Source organism: Apodemus sylvaticus, chromosome 6 (assembly GCF_947179515.1).
Source record: "Apodemus sylvaticus chromosome 6, mApoSyl1.1, whole genome shotgun sequence".
NCBI lineage: Eukaryota > Metazoa > Chordata > Mammalia > Rodentia > Muridae > Apodemus > Apodemus sylvaticus.
Genome location: NC_067477.1, coordinates 124,423,137 through 124,438,730, shown reverse-complemented (window position 1 = coordinate 124,438,730; position 15,594 = coordinate 124,423,137). Strand labels below are relative to the sequence as shown.

Genomic DNA, 15,594 nt, shown 5'->3' with positions numbered 1-15,594 from the left:
GCGGGGCAGTCTCTCGATGGCCTCTCCTTCAGTCTCTGCTCCACACTTTGTTTCTGTATTTCCTCCCATGAGTGTTTTGTTCACCCTTCTGAAAAGGACTGAAGCACCTTTGGTCTTCTTTTGGTCTTCCTTCTTCTTGAGCTTCATGTGGGCTGTGAATTGAATCTTGGGTATTCTGAGATTTTAGGCTAATAGAAGATGAAGTGGGGAAGAGCCTTGAACACATGGGCACAGGGGAAATTTTCCTGAACCAACGACTTAAGCCCTAAGATCAAGAATCGACAAATGGGACCTCATAAAATTGCAAAGCTTCTGTAAGTCAAAGGACACTGTCAATAGGACAAAACAGCAACCAACAGATTGGGAAAAGATCTTTACTAACCCTATATTCAATAGAGGGCTAATATCCAAAAAGTTAGACTCCGAAGAACCAAATAACCCTATTAAAAATGGGGTTAAGAGCTAAACAAAGAATTCTCAACTGGAGAGAAGCACCTAAAGAAATGCTCAAAGTCCTTAGTCATCAGGGAAATGCAAATCAAAACAACCCCAAGATTCCACCTCACAACAATTAGAATAGCTAAGATCAAAACTCGAGTGACTGCAGATGCTGGTAAAGATGTGAAGAAAGAGGAACACTCCTCCACTGCTGACGGGATTGCAAGCTAGTACAGCTACTCTGGAAATCAGTCTGGCGGTTCCTCAGAAAATTGGGCATAGTACCACCTGAGGACTCAGCTATACCACCTTGGAACATGGCTCGAATCACTGCCCACACCTGAACTTCACCCATCTGTCTAGTCACTACCACAGTTTTCAAGGTTTTAGTTCCAGCTGGATCATTCATCTAGAATATAAACTTCAAGAGATTTTATTCCTCCATTTTTTCATTGTTGTTCAGTGGAATATTGAATGAATAAAGCAACTTACTTGAAAATCTTGGTTTTTGTTTTGTTTTGTTTTTTTAAACTTCTGATTCTGCTATTTCTCTCTATACCAACCCTGGTTCAAGACATATTTCATGTCTGGACTGCTAACTTAATTGTCCTACTGTTTTTCTTTTCTTTTTTCTTTTCTTTTTTGTGCTATCCCCATCCTTTATCCCAATCCTTTCTTTATGAACAGCATAGTGAGACCTTAAAAGATGTACTCAGATTTTATCGTTTTCCTGTTCAACACTCCTCTTCAGTGGCTTCATCCTGCCCTCAGACTTGTGTCCAGACTCCTGAGCTGCAGGGGACTGAGGGATTTAATCCCTGCCTACATGGACGGTGAGAAGGTCGGCTCCAGTCAGCAAAGGTCTAGGGGAATGAAACCAGGGTTACGGCTTTGATGTAGAAATAGTCTCTGTGGTTTGGAGAACATGAGAACACCTGGGGGCCTGGAACAAGATGAGGGAGAAGCCAAGGAAACCAAACCACATGGGAACTTTGCAAATTCACAGCCTTGTCATGGTCAATGGCGCACCTGTGTCTCCACCAGAGGTCTTTCTAGGACTATATAATACTGTTTTCATAGGGGAAAAAAAGATTTTGACAAGCTTACTGAGCCATGAAGGGTTTGTGGGGAGGGGGATGCATTGTTCTGACAGGGAAGAAGGAGATACTGTGGAGTGTCATGTAGTATGGTTGTCCAAGAGCAGTAGGTGAGAGAGACAGAGGGGCAGGAAGTGTGAGGTCCTGGAAGATCTTCCTCCATGAGGAGGAGGCCACTGTTGGGCTTTGCAAATCTATAGTAATGGGTCAGGATATGGCAGAATGCTGGTGATAGGAGAGTTCCTTTTTGCAGGCAATAGTAGAACTGAGCTGCATTGGGGAACATGACAGAAGGGTCACAGGAAGGGCTAAACAGAGACTATCATGAGGACATAAGCCTCAGATACTGCAGATTCTGCAGAAGCCAGGGGAAGAGTTCCAGACTGTTAAAATAAATGGGTGCAACATTGCTTTTGCCTAATGTCTGAGGAACAAGAGACCCGGCTAATATCCTATGATGTTGCTCTAAATTTAGAAATTACAGCTGGTTCATGGTCAGGCTGAATCTGAGCCCCACAAGTCTGAATATAATTCCATCCCACACTCAGGGGAGCTGAGCTTTTACTGAGACCGTGCAGCATTGGAGACCCTTGGTCTTAAGGGATTTGTCAAAGAATCTACATAAGGGGCAGTTGGAGGAGAGACAGCTGTATAATGAAAACCATTTGAAAGACAGTCCAAAACCTTGTCTTGTTTCTTTGTTTCTTTATACAGGGTCTAACTGTGTATCTTTGGCTGGACTCACCTCACTATATAAACTAGGCTGGCCTAGAATTCATAGAGATCTTCCTGCCTCTGCCTCCCAAGTGCTAGGATTAGAGGTGTGCGCTTAGCTAAAAGCACATACCTTAGCACATAAAGATGTGTTCAAGCTTTAATCCCTTTAAAGAGTGGGTGAGTTGTTCTCATCAGTGCTTCCTTCCAGGTTGACAAAATGCCTCCATCCTCCTGGAAGGATGGATGGAAGGACAATGGCCAAGGAGTGACAGGGTATCTGTAATTTACCCATGGCAATATAGCTTTGGAGTCGCTGTCACCATTTATGACTAAAAATATCCTACTTGAGTTGACAAGGAGCCCAAGTACACATCTCTTTACATCATTCTTACCAGATCATGAAAGACGTGCCATTTTTATTTTCCCAAGAAGCAAGCTGACTGCACATGCTTACAAGCTGGGCCAGAGTCAAGACCTGGCCCTTCCGTCTATAAAGCCAAGGTTCTGTTGGTTTCACCTGCCTGCCTCTTCCATAACTGAAGCTGAAGAAGCTGCTGCTTCTCTGGGGTCACCTTCCAGGGCCTTTCTGAATTCAGACGCCATTAACAGCTACTATTGGGTGAATATAGGATAGAGACAGTAAATAAGTTGTATGTGTCAGTGTGTGCACACATGGATACACACCTGCTTCTGTATGTTCATCACAAACACTTGCAAGGCAACTCGCTAGTGCAACTTTTCTTATGTTCTTTTTATGTTATTTCTTAGAGCCAGCTGTGATAGTTTACCTTCATCGAAAGTCTGCAGCAGAGAATATCAGCTTTCTTTTTTGTCCACACATCACAAAGATGTTTAGAAATGTAATTTTTCTTTCTCATAATCTGAGAAAGGGTACACACAGTAATCTGTGTAGAGAACAGCCAGTGTTAGCACCAGGCATCTCAGAAAGGGGCAGATACTTAAGATGAATTACAAGTTGCTATATCTGAATCTGCCCAAGAACCTTCGTGCCTCCTCTACCAAATCCTTCACCCAAAGACCTGTGCTTTTCTTCACCCGTGTCCGAGGCACTCAGCAACCAAGTCCCAGAACAATGACTTCTTCATGCTCGAGGCAGAGCATCTGGAAAGCATCCATCCTTGCAAAGTTGATTGCTAAAGTTTTCCCATACCTCACACACAAGGTGTTAGGATTAACTGATTGGACCGATGCATAAACAAAAGGTTGCACATTTCACCCCAAGTTAACTCCATCTCAACAGAGTCCAGTGTAATGGAATTATTTCCGAATGAGGTTTCTGCTGGTGGAGAGCGAATTCTTCCCTTTGCTAATTCCTGTTTCCATTGGGTAAACTGCCCACTCAAGAACCCCTGAGGAGTATCTGTCCTTCAGTCGCCATGAAGAAAAGACTACTTCTTCAAACAGTGCCTACCTATGGACTCTGACCCACTTTCCTTCTCCCTGCGCCTCCAGGACCCCCCTACCCCTCCAGGACCCCCCTACCCCCAGAGCCTGCCCTGCCTTCCCACCGTCTCCTGACTTCATCCCACATTTACTCTCCTTGAAATCAGCTCAGTGGAGCCAGACAGCTCCCTGACCTCCCTCTGCCTATAAAATTCTTGTTTTTCATGTCTTGTTTCCACCATGTATCTTATTGTAGACTCCTACTATTGTTATTCTCAATGTAGCCTTTACCACATTTTATGATGGTTTCTGTTGTTTGTTTGCCTGTATATCCATCTGACAATTACCTAATGAGGCACTAATTATATATTCTTGGTACTTTTGGCCTTGTTGGGAAGACAGACTATATTAAAATGCTTAAAATAATATGTGGTAAGACTCAGAGGGTGTATGACACTAAATCCAATCTAGTTTTAAGTATGTGCTGGAGGAAGGCGTTGGGGCCAGGGAAACTTTTCTCCTACTTTTTTTGCAGAGGAGAGAAGGGCATATTTTTATTTTGCCTAGTGTGAGATTGGATGCTTGGTGAAGTCTAAGCATTCTAAACGGACAACCAGTGACGTGCTGTGTTTTGTCAACCGGAGTGGCCATCACCTGTGGAATGCTGTCTATCCTGACACTGGTCTGTCTAAGCTCATAGTTTCTGAAACTCTGCTGGGGCTCCTTCATGTGTGGAAAAATCTGATGATGAGATTTTACAACTTAAAAAGCTATTCTGCCTCCAGCACAGACACTCTGCCAGGTACAGATTGTTCTAAAACCTTTGGTGGCCATAATTTATGTGGAAATGTAAGATGGGTTTATTATGGTAGGGCTGAAATGCTTATGCGTTGAAAAGCAGGCTTGTTTCACATGCATAACCTACACATAAATGAAGTTAGTCTCACAATCCACAACCACTCTGTCATTATGTGTAGCCTTCAAAAATCAAGAGAAATGGAGCTGTATTTGGGCAATTTGTTAGGAGCCGCTTCAGCAGGCTCGTGCTGACTGAACCTACCACAAAGGTGCCTCTGGGTAGGGTTAGATTTATAGCTTCAAAATGTACCAGGAAAATGAGAGCCTTGAAAAAAGTCACCTCTAAGAATAAAGTGTTAAAACTCCCATTAGTACAGCAAGGCAAACTTTACCTTGGACTACATACAGAAAGTTAATTTATGATGTCACCAACATGCTAATTCTTTGTATATATAATTTTTCCTTTCTAGTTTTGTAAGGCAGTGGCCAGGCTTTTGTATGCTCTTACCTCTGGGGTTCAAGGTGGCAGCACAGGACACCAGTGGTCCAAAGACAACCCTCCCTCTGTGCATTGGGAATTACTATCTCCAAGTCCTTCTTTTTTAAAAAATATTTTTATTTTCTATATTCTTTGTTTACATTCCAAATGATTTCCCCTTTCCCGGATCCCCCCTCCCCATATGTCCCATAAACCTTCTCTCCATCCCTTCTCCAATCACCTCCTTCCTTTTTCTCTGTCCTTATATTCCCTTCCCATGCTAGATCAATCCTTTCCAGGATCAGGACCCTCTCCATACTTCTTCATGGGAGTCATTTGTTATGCAATTTGTGCCTTGGGTATTCAGGGCTTCTGGGCTAATTAATATCCACTTATCAGAGATTGCATTCCATGTGTATTCTTTTGTGATTGGGTTACCTCACTTAGGATGATATTTTCCAGATCAAACCATTTGCCTAAAAATTTTGTGAATTCATTGTTTCTAATTACTGAGTAGTATTCCATTGTGTAAATATACCACATTTTCTGTATCCATTCCTCCTTTGAGGGGCATCTGGGTTCTTTCCAGCTTCTGGCTATTATTATAAATAAGGATGCTATGAATATAATGGAGCATGTGTCTTTATTGCATGCCGGGGAATCCTTTGGGTATATGCCCAGGAGAGGTATAGCAGGGTCCTCCGGAAGTGTCATGTCCAGTTTTCTGAGGAACTGCCAGACTGATTTCCACAGTGGTTGTACCATCTTACAGCCCCACCAGCAGTGGAGGAGTGTTCCTCTTTCTCTGCATCCTTGCCAACACCTGCTGTCTCCTGAGTTTTTGACCTTAGCCATTCTGACTGGTGTAAGGTGAAATCTCAGGGTTGTTTTGGTCTGCATTTCCCTAATGACTAATGATGTTGAGCACTTCTTAAGGTGCCTCTCGGCCATCCGAATTTCTTCAGCTGGATCAATTGGAGGTCAGCATGCAGAAGAATGCGAATTGATCCATTCTTATCTCCATGTACTAAACTTCACTCCAAGTGGATCAAGGACCTCCATGTAAAACCAGACACACTGAAACTAATAGAAAAGAAACTGGGGAAGACCCTTGAGGACATGGGCACAGGGGAAAAGTTCCTGAACAGATCACCAATAGCTTATGCTTTAAGATCAAGAATTGACAAATGGGACCTCATAAAATTACAAAGTTTCTGTAAGGCAAAGGACACTGTTAAAAGGACAAAACGGCAACCATCAGATTGGGAAAGGATATTCACCAACCCCACATCTGATAGAGGGCTAATATCCAATATATACAAAGAACTCAAGAAGTTAGACCCCAGGGAACCAAATAACCCTATTAAAAGGGTACAGATCTTAACAAAGAATTTTCATCCAAGTCCTTCTTATTTGAAGGACTTGGCTTCTTTCTGCTCAAAGGCGACAAAGAGGAAACAAAACCAAAACCAAAACCAGTGCTCCAAGGCAGGGCGCACAGGAGTGGGTCAGTAGGCTCCCCTGGAAATGCTTCTATTCCCTAATAGCTTTTAGGGGAGCACTGCCTGAGAACAGCATCTTGTATGGTGTCCCCTAGGGAGAAAGAAGCCTTACATACGAAAGCTTCCACATTTCTGCCATTTTTTCGTGTTCAGGAAGCAGCGGAGCTGCCCACCTTCCACTGAAGACAGACGTGGGCTCTAAGCACCCCCCGCCCCCCCACAGTCTCCCTAATGTCACAGGGGCTGCAGCAGCGGGGTGAGGAGGCCACTGTAAATATGGAGCTTGAATTCCAAGCTCTCTCTCCACCCCTATGACTGCCAGTTTGGAGTCGGACTTGATTTGATTTAGAAAATCAAGTAATATGCCAAACTCTTTGGGATAAAAATTCTATCCAATGCAGCTATTCATAGGAACGCTAAGCACTGGCTTGGAATGAATGCTCACCTATGAGCCTGAGGAGGGTCTGTGAGACTCTATTGTTTATTCCATCTCCCTTTCTGAGGAGCCTTCCTGTCAGACTGTCTTTAGTATGTGCTCAGCACAGGACTCTAGATCTAAAGGGTCCCCAGTGAAGCTCAGGAAAACCCACGAGGACAACTGGAGACCATGGGTCAACCAAAGAGGTGGGAAGGAGATAAAAATGAGAAGAAAAATGAAAAAATTAGGGCTGGTAGGGAAGGGAGAGGAGAGCTCCCCACCAAAGCAGTGTCAAACCTATGAGAAGGCAGAATAGATATGTTGGTATGCCAACACTCTCAGCCCAGACCGAAGGCTTCTCCTTCTCTGCATCTCTCTCACTTCTTACTTGGTCGCCTCTCAATCTTCTATCCCCCTACCCCATTGCCGAGTAAGAGCTTTCCTCTGTTCCCTGCTCCCTGCCATGCGTCATCTACCCAGCTAGAGTTTAAAATTTGGCTTTGACAATTAGTGGAGTCCTGAGCACTTGAGCCTCAGGAGTCTAGGATAATATTTGGTGTTTCAAAAGGACCTGAATTTGGCCAGATGACCAGCACTAATAAATGGCTTCTTCGTTGAAATTTCAACTCTTTGGGATGTGAAAATTTTTGGTCTTAAAAAAAAAATCACTAGTGAAACATGAAGGCTTCCAGAAGAGAGGAGGACAGAGGGAACTATAGAAGATCCACCTAGATGGCCTCACGTTCATGTCTACCAGCAGTACTGGCCTTGGCTCAGCCTCTCACCCACCACTGTCAATGGTATGAAGCCTGTCAGAATCCCCCTGCTCATCAGACCACAAATGACTGGAGTTCCACCGTAGTTTCTGATTCAGCAGGACTGGAATTGGTAGGACAAAAGGGCTCAATTGATGTTGATATCGCTGGTCTTTTAATTTTGAGAACTTCATCTCCTCTCCCACTGTGTGTTCAAAGCCCCGCTCCTATTATTTTGCATATAAAATCTAAGTACCCTCTGTAAGATAGGTTCTGAGTTCTCAAGCATAAATATAAGATGGTCAGGACATCTTGGTTTAATGACAAGGAAGATGGCCTCTACCTCTGCTCTCTTTGAGAGTGTGCCTTCTTGAGTGTATTACAGGTCAGTGAGATAGGTCATTGGAGGCCAACTCTCAGTCTACATTTCAGCCAAGGGGAAAGGGTAACATTGTGACTTCCTTGTTCAGTCCTCCTTAGGTATTGGAATCCTTTGACACATGTACCATGAGCTCCACATAGAAGCACACACAAGACAAGCACAGTCGCATCTAATAACCTTTCCAAGAGATGTGAGAACATGGTTCAGTCTTCCACTTGACCAGCTGCTGTCCAGATATGTGTAAACATGCCCATGTTCTCTATCCATGTACATCTGGGCATGTCACATCTGCTCACTAGCTGGCTGTGTTCTGTCTTCTCCCTTCATACTCTGGTATTCAACATTACAGTGGCTGGCAGGGTTATTTTATCTTCTTAGTGCAAACTTGCCTACTCTTGTCTCCTTTGAGAATGACGCTGCCCTGATGAGGTCAGATCCCAGCCAGCTTAGATGGATGTAATTCAATGCACCCTCCAACCCCCTCAGAATGGGACAAGGAGAGAGATTAAGGGAGGTTGGGGGAGAGGTAGGAGGGAGATGCAGATGTAGAGAGACAGGCAGAGGTGTTGGCTCTTTGATTTGGTTCTTGGGGCCTTTCCATCTGGGAACCAGTCCCAGGGAACACCAGCTGTGCTTCCTGCCTTGGTTTCTGTGAATTACTCCAGGTCCCGTCCAAATCCTCTTTTCTACTTAAACAAATTGGGCTTGGATTTCTGCTAATTGCAAACAAAACAACCTGTGCTGAGATACTCCCCATTGCCTCATGATGAAGTCCAGATTCCCACACAGTAGTGAAGCCCTTCCTTCGCCATTCACTACGGCTAATTCTCCACCATCCACCTGAACACCTTCAATTTATTCTGAATGTTTCAGCCAACTTGAATGTTTTCTTTTAAAATTTTTGGGAGACTGGACCAGAGTCTTGTTATGTAGCCCTGATTAGCCTTGAACTCATGATCCTTCTGCCTCAGTTTCCAAAGGACTGAGAATACAAGCATGCAATGCTGCATTTGGCCAACTTTTTAAGCTCTTTCAAATCTTCCAGCCTTGGAAATGTCCCCCTACCCTTACTCAACTCTTTGTAATATCACACCCTCTTGGATTTTCTCAGAGTGGGCACAATGCTCTCCAGACATAGTCTATTCCTTCATAGTCTCATAGTAATATTTTCCTGCTTGGTTTGTGAATTCTGCCGAGGTAAAGAGTGTGTCTTGATTCCAGTTGTCTCTGGGTATCCAACACCAGGCTTGGTGCGTCTCTGGCCCCTAGTAATTTCTTACTGAACTCTTGAATGCTTGGTCTCCTCTGCCATAAGTTACCTAGTCTAGCTGCAGACAACAACTGGAAAAATGAAACTTACTCTGGCCTCAAGCTATAGACTATAATTTGCAAATACTCCTGAGGTCAAGAATCAGATATGTCCCTGGCTTGGGAATATTCTATTACATTCATTGTATCTTTTCCCTCCCTTATTTAATGATTGTGCTAGAGTTTCTAATTAGAGAAAATACTTCAGGCATTTATTGATTCAAATGTGCTGCATCACAAGGGAGACTTTGAGAACAAAACTAGAATTTAGCATATCAGAAATTCAATCCATCTGAGATCTCTCCAGGGGGGTTGCCCTTGGGTCAACTAGCGCAGACTTTCATAGTCACTGAGAACTGTTGCCATGGCGATCATGGAACCTTTCATGATTTTTGTATCAGAGTTAATGAAGATACTGGAAATAGCCCAAAGGAATCCACACTTGGGTGTGCATTTGTCTCCATATTAACCCAATCACTGTTTTGAACACGCTTCTGCCCCAATGCTGTTCCTCTTGGCTCTTGGTCCTGACATGGATAAATAAACGACAGACTCCTTTTCAGGATTGCAACCTAAGAGTGTGTGGATGCTCTTTTGGTCTCATTTCAGCCTGAAATCCCACATGGTAGCTTTTGAGAAAACCTAGAAAGGTGTGATTGTGTGAAGCAATTTCTTTCTTTCATTTCAAATTATAAATGTTACTGATCTCAACACAGTTACATTTAAAGCCTGTAAAGAAAGCCTTTGCTGGGGAAAGCACAGAACACTTACTCTGTCTAAAGCCTTTATTTTACGGTCTTCTATAAACGTCCATTATGCCTTCCCCTCTGGATCCGGAGAGCCCAGTGTGCTCACAGTGCACCAGTTCCGTCTTCGTCCTGCTCTGCTTGCTCTTTCCCAACATCCACTCTGTCCTTCCTTCCCAGGAAGAGAATTCCTTGCTTTCAGTAAAGAGTATGTATGCTGGCAATTAAGACATTTCCTCTGTCCCTTCTGACCCCAGTAGCATGTAAGTAGAGGTATTATATTTAATTCTCTGGATAATGTGGTGTGTGTGTGTGTGTGTGAACTACTATGTGCTTTCTTCATTCCTTGTTGACTGGAATGCAATGAAGTCAAGGCGGCCATTTTGGACTATTGGGAGCCATACCAATAAACGGCAGAAATTATAATTCAAAAGTCTGGAGTTTCCATCAAATTACAGCTTGATTTTATTAAAGGGAGAGAGATTCAGTCTCATGTAGATGATAATTATTTTGGATATTTTTCAGCTGATCTTAATTGATATGCCCAAAATAAAACTTGCTTTTCCTTTTCATTGTGTGAGGGTGATAACTGCCAGGTGTTTGTTTCTGTGATTTATCTTCTGAACCCAGAGCTTCAGTGGGGGTAGGGGGATGCACCAGCACTGCTGCCTGTATAGCCTGCCTTTCCAGGGACATCCACTCAGATACCGCCAAATCTTGATCTTCACTGAAGAAAAGAGCTTCACGAAGAGTCAAAGTGAAGTTGGTTTTTTTTTTGGGGGGGGGGGGTGGTTAACTTAACCAATAGTTTTATTTTTTTTTATTTTCTATATTCTTTGTTTACATTCTAAATGATTCCCCTTTCCCAGTTCCCCCCTCCCCATATGTCCCATAAGCCTTCTTCTCTCCACCCATTCTCCAATCACCTCCCTCCTTTTTCTCTGTCCTGGTACACCCCTACAATGCTAGATCAAGCCTTTCCAGGATCAGGACCCTCTCCTTACTTCTTCATGGGAGTCATTTGTTATGCTAATTGTACCTTGGGTATTCAAAGCTTCTGGGCTAATTAATATCCTCTTATCAGAGATTGCATTCCATGTGTGTTCTTTTGTGATTGGGTTACCTCACTTAGGATGATATTTTCCAGTTCCAACCATTTGCCTAAAAATTTCATGAATTCATTGTTTTTAATTGCTGAGTAGTATTCCATTGTGTATATATATATCACATTTTCTGTATCCATTCCTCCACTGAGGGACATCTGGGTTCTTTCCAGCTTCTGGCTATTATAAATAAGGCTGCTATGAACATAGTGGAGCATGTGTCCTTATTGCATGCTGGGGAATCCTCTGGGTATATGCCCAGGAGTGGTATAGCAGGGTCCAGTTTTCTGAGGAACCACCAGACTGATTTCCATAGTGGTTATACCATTTTACAATCCCACCAGCAGTGGAGGAATGTTCCTCTTTCTCCACATCCTTGCCAACACCTGCTGTCTCCTGAGTTTTTAACCTTAGCCATTCTGACTGGTATGAGGTGAAATCTCAGGGTTGTTTTGATTTTCATATCCCTAATGACTAATGATGTTGAACATTTCTTAAGGTGCTTCTTGACCATCCAAATTTCTTCAGGTGAAAATTCTTTGTTTAGATCTGTACCCCATTTTTTAATAGGGTTATTTGGTTCCCTGGGGTCTAACTTCTTGAGTTCTCTGTATATATTGGATATTAGCCCTCTAGCGGATGTAGGGTTGGTGAAGATCTTTTCTCAATTTGTTGGTTGCCGTTTTGTCCTTTTGACAGTGTTCTTTGCCTTACAGAAACTTTGTAATTTTATGAGGTCCTATTTGTCAATTCTTGATCATAGAGCATAAGCTATAGGTTTTCTGTTCAGGAATTTCCCCCTCTGTCCATGTCCTCAAGGGTTTTCCCCAGTTTCTTTTCTATTAGTTTCAGTGTGTCTGGTTTTACATGGAGGTCCTTGATCCACTTGGAGTTGAGCTTAGTACAAGGAGATAAGAATGGATCAATTCCCATTCTTCTACATGCTGACCTCCAGTTGAACCAGCACCATTTGTTAAAAAGGCTATCTTTTTTTCCACTGGTTGTTTTCTGCTCCTTTGCCAAAGATCAAGTGACCATAGGTGTGTGGATTCATTTCTGGGTCTTCAGTTCTATTCCATTGGTCCACTTGCCTGTCACTGTGCCAATACTATACAGTTTCAAACTATTCCACAAAATAGAAACATAAGGAACACTACCCAACTCATTCTACGAAGCCACAATTACACTGATACCAAAACCACACAAAGATCTAACAAAGAAAGAGAATTTCAGGCCAATTTTCCTTATGAATATTGATGCAAAAACACCAACTAAAATTCTTGCCAACCGAATCCAAGAACACATCAAAATGATCATCCACCATGATCAAGTAGGCTTCATCCCAGGGATGCAGGGATGGTTCAATATAAGGAAATCCATCAATGCAATCAACTACATAAACAAACTCAAAGAAAAAAAAACATATGATCGTTTCATTAGATGCTGAAAAAAGCATTTAACAAAATTCAGCATCCTTTCATGCTAAAAGTCCTAGAAAGAACAGGAATTCAAGGACCATACCTAAACATAGTTAAAGCAATATACAGCAAACCGGTAGCCAACATCAAACTAAATGGAGAGAAACTTGAAGCAATCCCACTAAAATCATGGACTAGACAAGGCTGCCCTCTCTCTCCATATCTTTTCAATATAGTACTTGAAGTTCTAGCTAGAGCAATTAGACAACATAAGGAGGTCAAAGGGATACAAATTGGAAAGGAAGAAGTCAAATCACTATTTGCAGATGATATGATTGTATACTTAAGTGACCCAAAAAAACTCCACCAGAGAACTCCTACAGCTGATAAACAACTTCAGCAAAGTGGCTGGTTATAAAATCAACTCAAGCAAATCAGTTCCCTTCCTATACTCAAATGATAAGCAGGCTGAATAAGAAATTAGGGAAATGACACCCTTCACAATAGTCACAAACAATATAAAGTATCTTGGTGTGACTCTAACCAAAGAAGTTGGGGGTTATTAAGAAGACAGTGCACACTCAAGAATCTCTCTGAAGTAGAGTCCCACTTCAGTGCCTTAACAGTAGTCACAATCTTATTTCTTTTGAAGTTAGATTGTTTTAAATATGTAATTTACAAACAAGTTCAAAGATTAATCAAAGCCTAAAAATTAAGTTAAAAACCATGAATTTGTTTACTTTCTTCTCTTACCTTCAAGAATTCCCATTTGCAAATGGAACTATAAGGTCTTTTGTGGGGGTGGGAGGGGAAGAGGGAGGTGATGATGCACATTGTTCAGGTTTATGGATGAAAGGAGGGTGCTTATAGGATTAATCTTAAAGGTCCTGTAGGTTTCAGCCTTAAGCACTGTTCATTAGCTGGTTAAATACTTACTTGTTCAATGTATTTTTTTGGGGGGGGAGGGGGAAAGGAACATTGTTTCTGTGTCAGCAGTCCATCTCCCACGCCACCTCAGTCCTACCAGCAGTGAAGAGCATTTATTTTGGCTTACAGTTTGAGGGTGTACGGTCCATGATAGTTGGGAAAGGAGGAGTGTGAGGTGGCTAGTTACACTGTTTGTAGACAGGAAGCTGAGAACAGAGAGGTGTGGTACTAGAGCCTCCCATCCCCTCTTTCATCTTTCACACACACACACACACACACACACACACACACACACACACACTCTTAAAGCTTCCTGCAAACTTTCCCTGAGAGGTAGATTCCAGAACCTTCCAAAATTGAACCAACACTGAATATGAAGAATTCTAGCATGCTAACCCATGGGAGACACTGCACATTCAACCCAAACATTCTTCCCCTTAGCCCCCTACACTCATTGCCATCTCATATCACAAACTATATTTATTCCAAGTTTGAAAGTCCTTATAACCTATCACACTTCCAACACTACACAACAGTCCAGTTTCTTAATGAGATCCATGGTAATCTCTTAACTGTGAGCCACTGTGAAATCAGAATCAAGTTACATGCTTTTAAAATATAATGGCTCAGAATAAGATTTACCATTCCAGAAGAGAAAGATGGAGGAGGCATAACAAGGAATACCAGGACCAAGTTCTGCCGCTCTACATTGGGTCTCTGGGACTAGAGATGGAGTCACCTGGCCTCCACTGGGCTTAGGCAGCCTCTCTTCTCCAGCTCTGCTGCTTGCAGCACATGCACCTTGTGCCAACCCTACTGAATGCCTGGGATCTCCAGCATCCCGGGGTCTTCACTGCAACTTGGCCATCACATTCCCAATGTCATGTAATGTCTTTTTAGGGCTGGTCTACTCTGTAGGGACTCCGATCCTGCCACATTGCCTGGGCCTTCATGATGCCATCATTCCTGGGTTTTGCTTACTTGCAAAACCAGCAGCATGTGAACAATGCTGCCAAAGTCTACTGCCTCCTAGAGATGCTATCCAGCCTTCTCTCTCACAGCTGTAGCTCTGTGTTCCTTGCTGTCTCAATTAGGAAAAAAAAAAAAACCCAAAACCAAACAAACAAAAAACTACTTTCCTAGGCACTGGAGCAGGGTGGACCTTCAGAGACATTCTTAGTTTAGGTGTAGTCTCTTCAGATGAAGTTTTGTTTTAACAGGTTGAGGACATTGCTAAGTGGAGACTTGCCCTTGGGACACCTTTCCCATGACCTCAGTGAAGAGCAGGAGGTTTCTGTTCCACAGTGCTTATCTCCTAATTGCAGCTGCATATCTGCAACATCTGTTCACTCAGGCAAACTGCAGAGTTTCCAGGTCTTTCTGTTTAACCTGCTGCTCTCAGCATAGACTGGGTGAGAGCAGCGAGCAGTAACCCTGATAGCACCTGAAGATGGTCTGGCCGTGAAATTTCTTCCTTCTTCCTTTGTCTTTAATTTCCCTGGTCTGTCTGTCTGTCTGTCTGTCTGTCTCTCTTTCTCTAGCATGCTAGGAAACAGGAAGTTCTGATGGACTTTTGCCCAGCTGCACAGAATCTTCTGACATGGAGAACTGAGGCACCAGCCCCTACAAGTCTGGCTCTATGTGTAGGTTTTGAGTTTTCCTGTTGCAGAGGGACCTTTTTTTTTTTTTTAATTTTAAAATCAGGGTTCATATTGAATGTTTTTTTTGGGATGACGTAGATAGTGGATAAGATACATAATCAGTTAAAGGCAAAGCAACTGACCTAGAAGCAAAAACCCTGGCCAAGCCCAAACACCACCATCTGCATCTCTAACGCAAGTGGGATCATTCTCCACGTGGGGCCATAGCCTTGTGCCAGAAACGGATTTGGATTTTACTTACCGAGTTTGGGCCTTTTAACCTTCTTTGCCGTTTCTTTATTTGAATGTATTCCAGTTACCAGCAAAACTAGGTGAGGAAAAGAAAAAGCAGAATTAGTGTAGTCAATATCCCTTTCCCTAGCCGGTGTGTTCTTTATAGCCTCACTCATATTTGTAGTGGTTATGGACGAGGAATTTTCACTGACAGAATGAATCTTTTTCT

General features: G+C 42.8%; 1 protein-coding gene across 1 annotated transcript in view; it reads right to left on the bottom strand.

Annotated features, from left to right (window-relative positions):
- Positions 1-15,594, bottom strand: part of Vit (vitrin) — a 108,276-nt gene that overhangs the window by 66,019 nt on the left and 26,663 nt on the right. Inside the window, exon 4 of the mRNA XM_052186751.1 lies at positions 15,394-15,459. Coding sequence (XP_052042711.1) covers positions 15,394-15,459 — 66 coding nt within the window. The remainder of the gene's footprint in view (positions 1-15,393; positions 15,460-15,594) is intronic.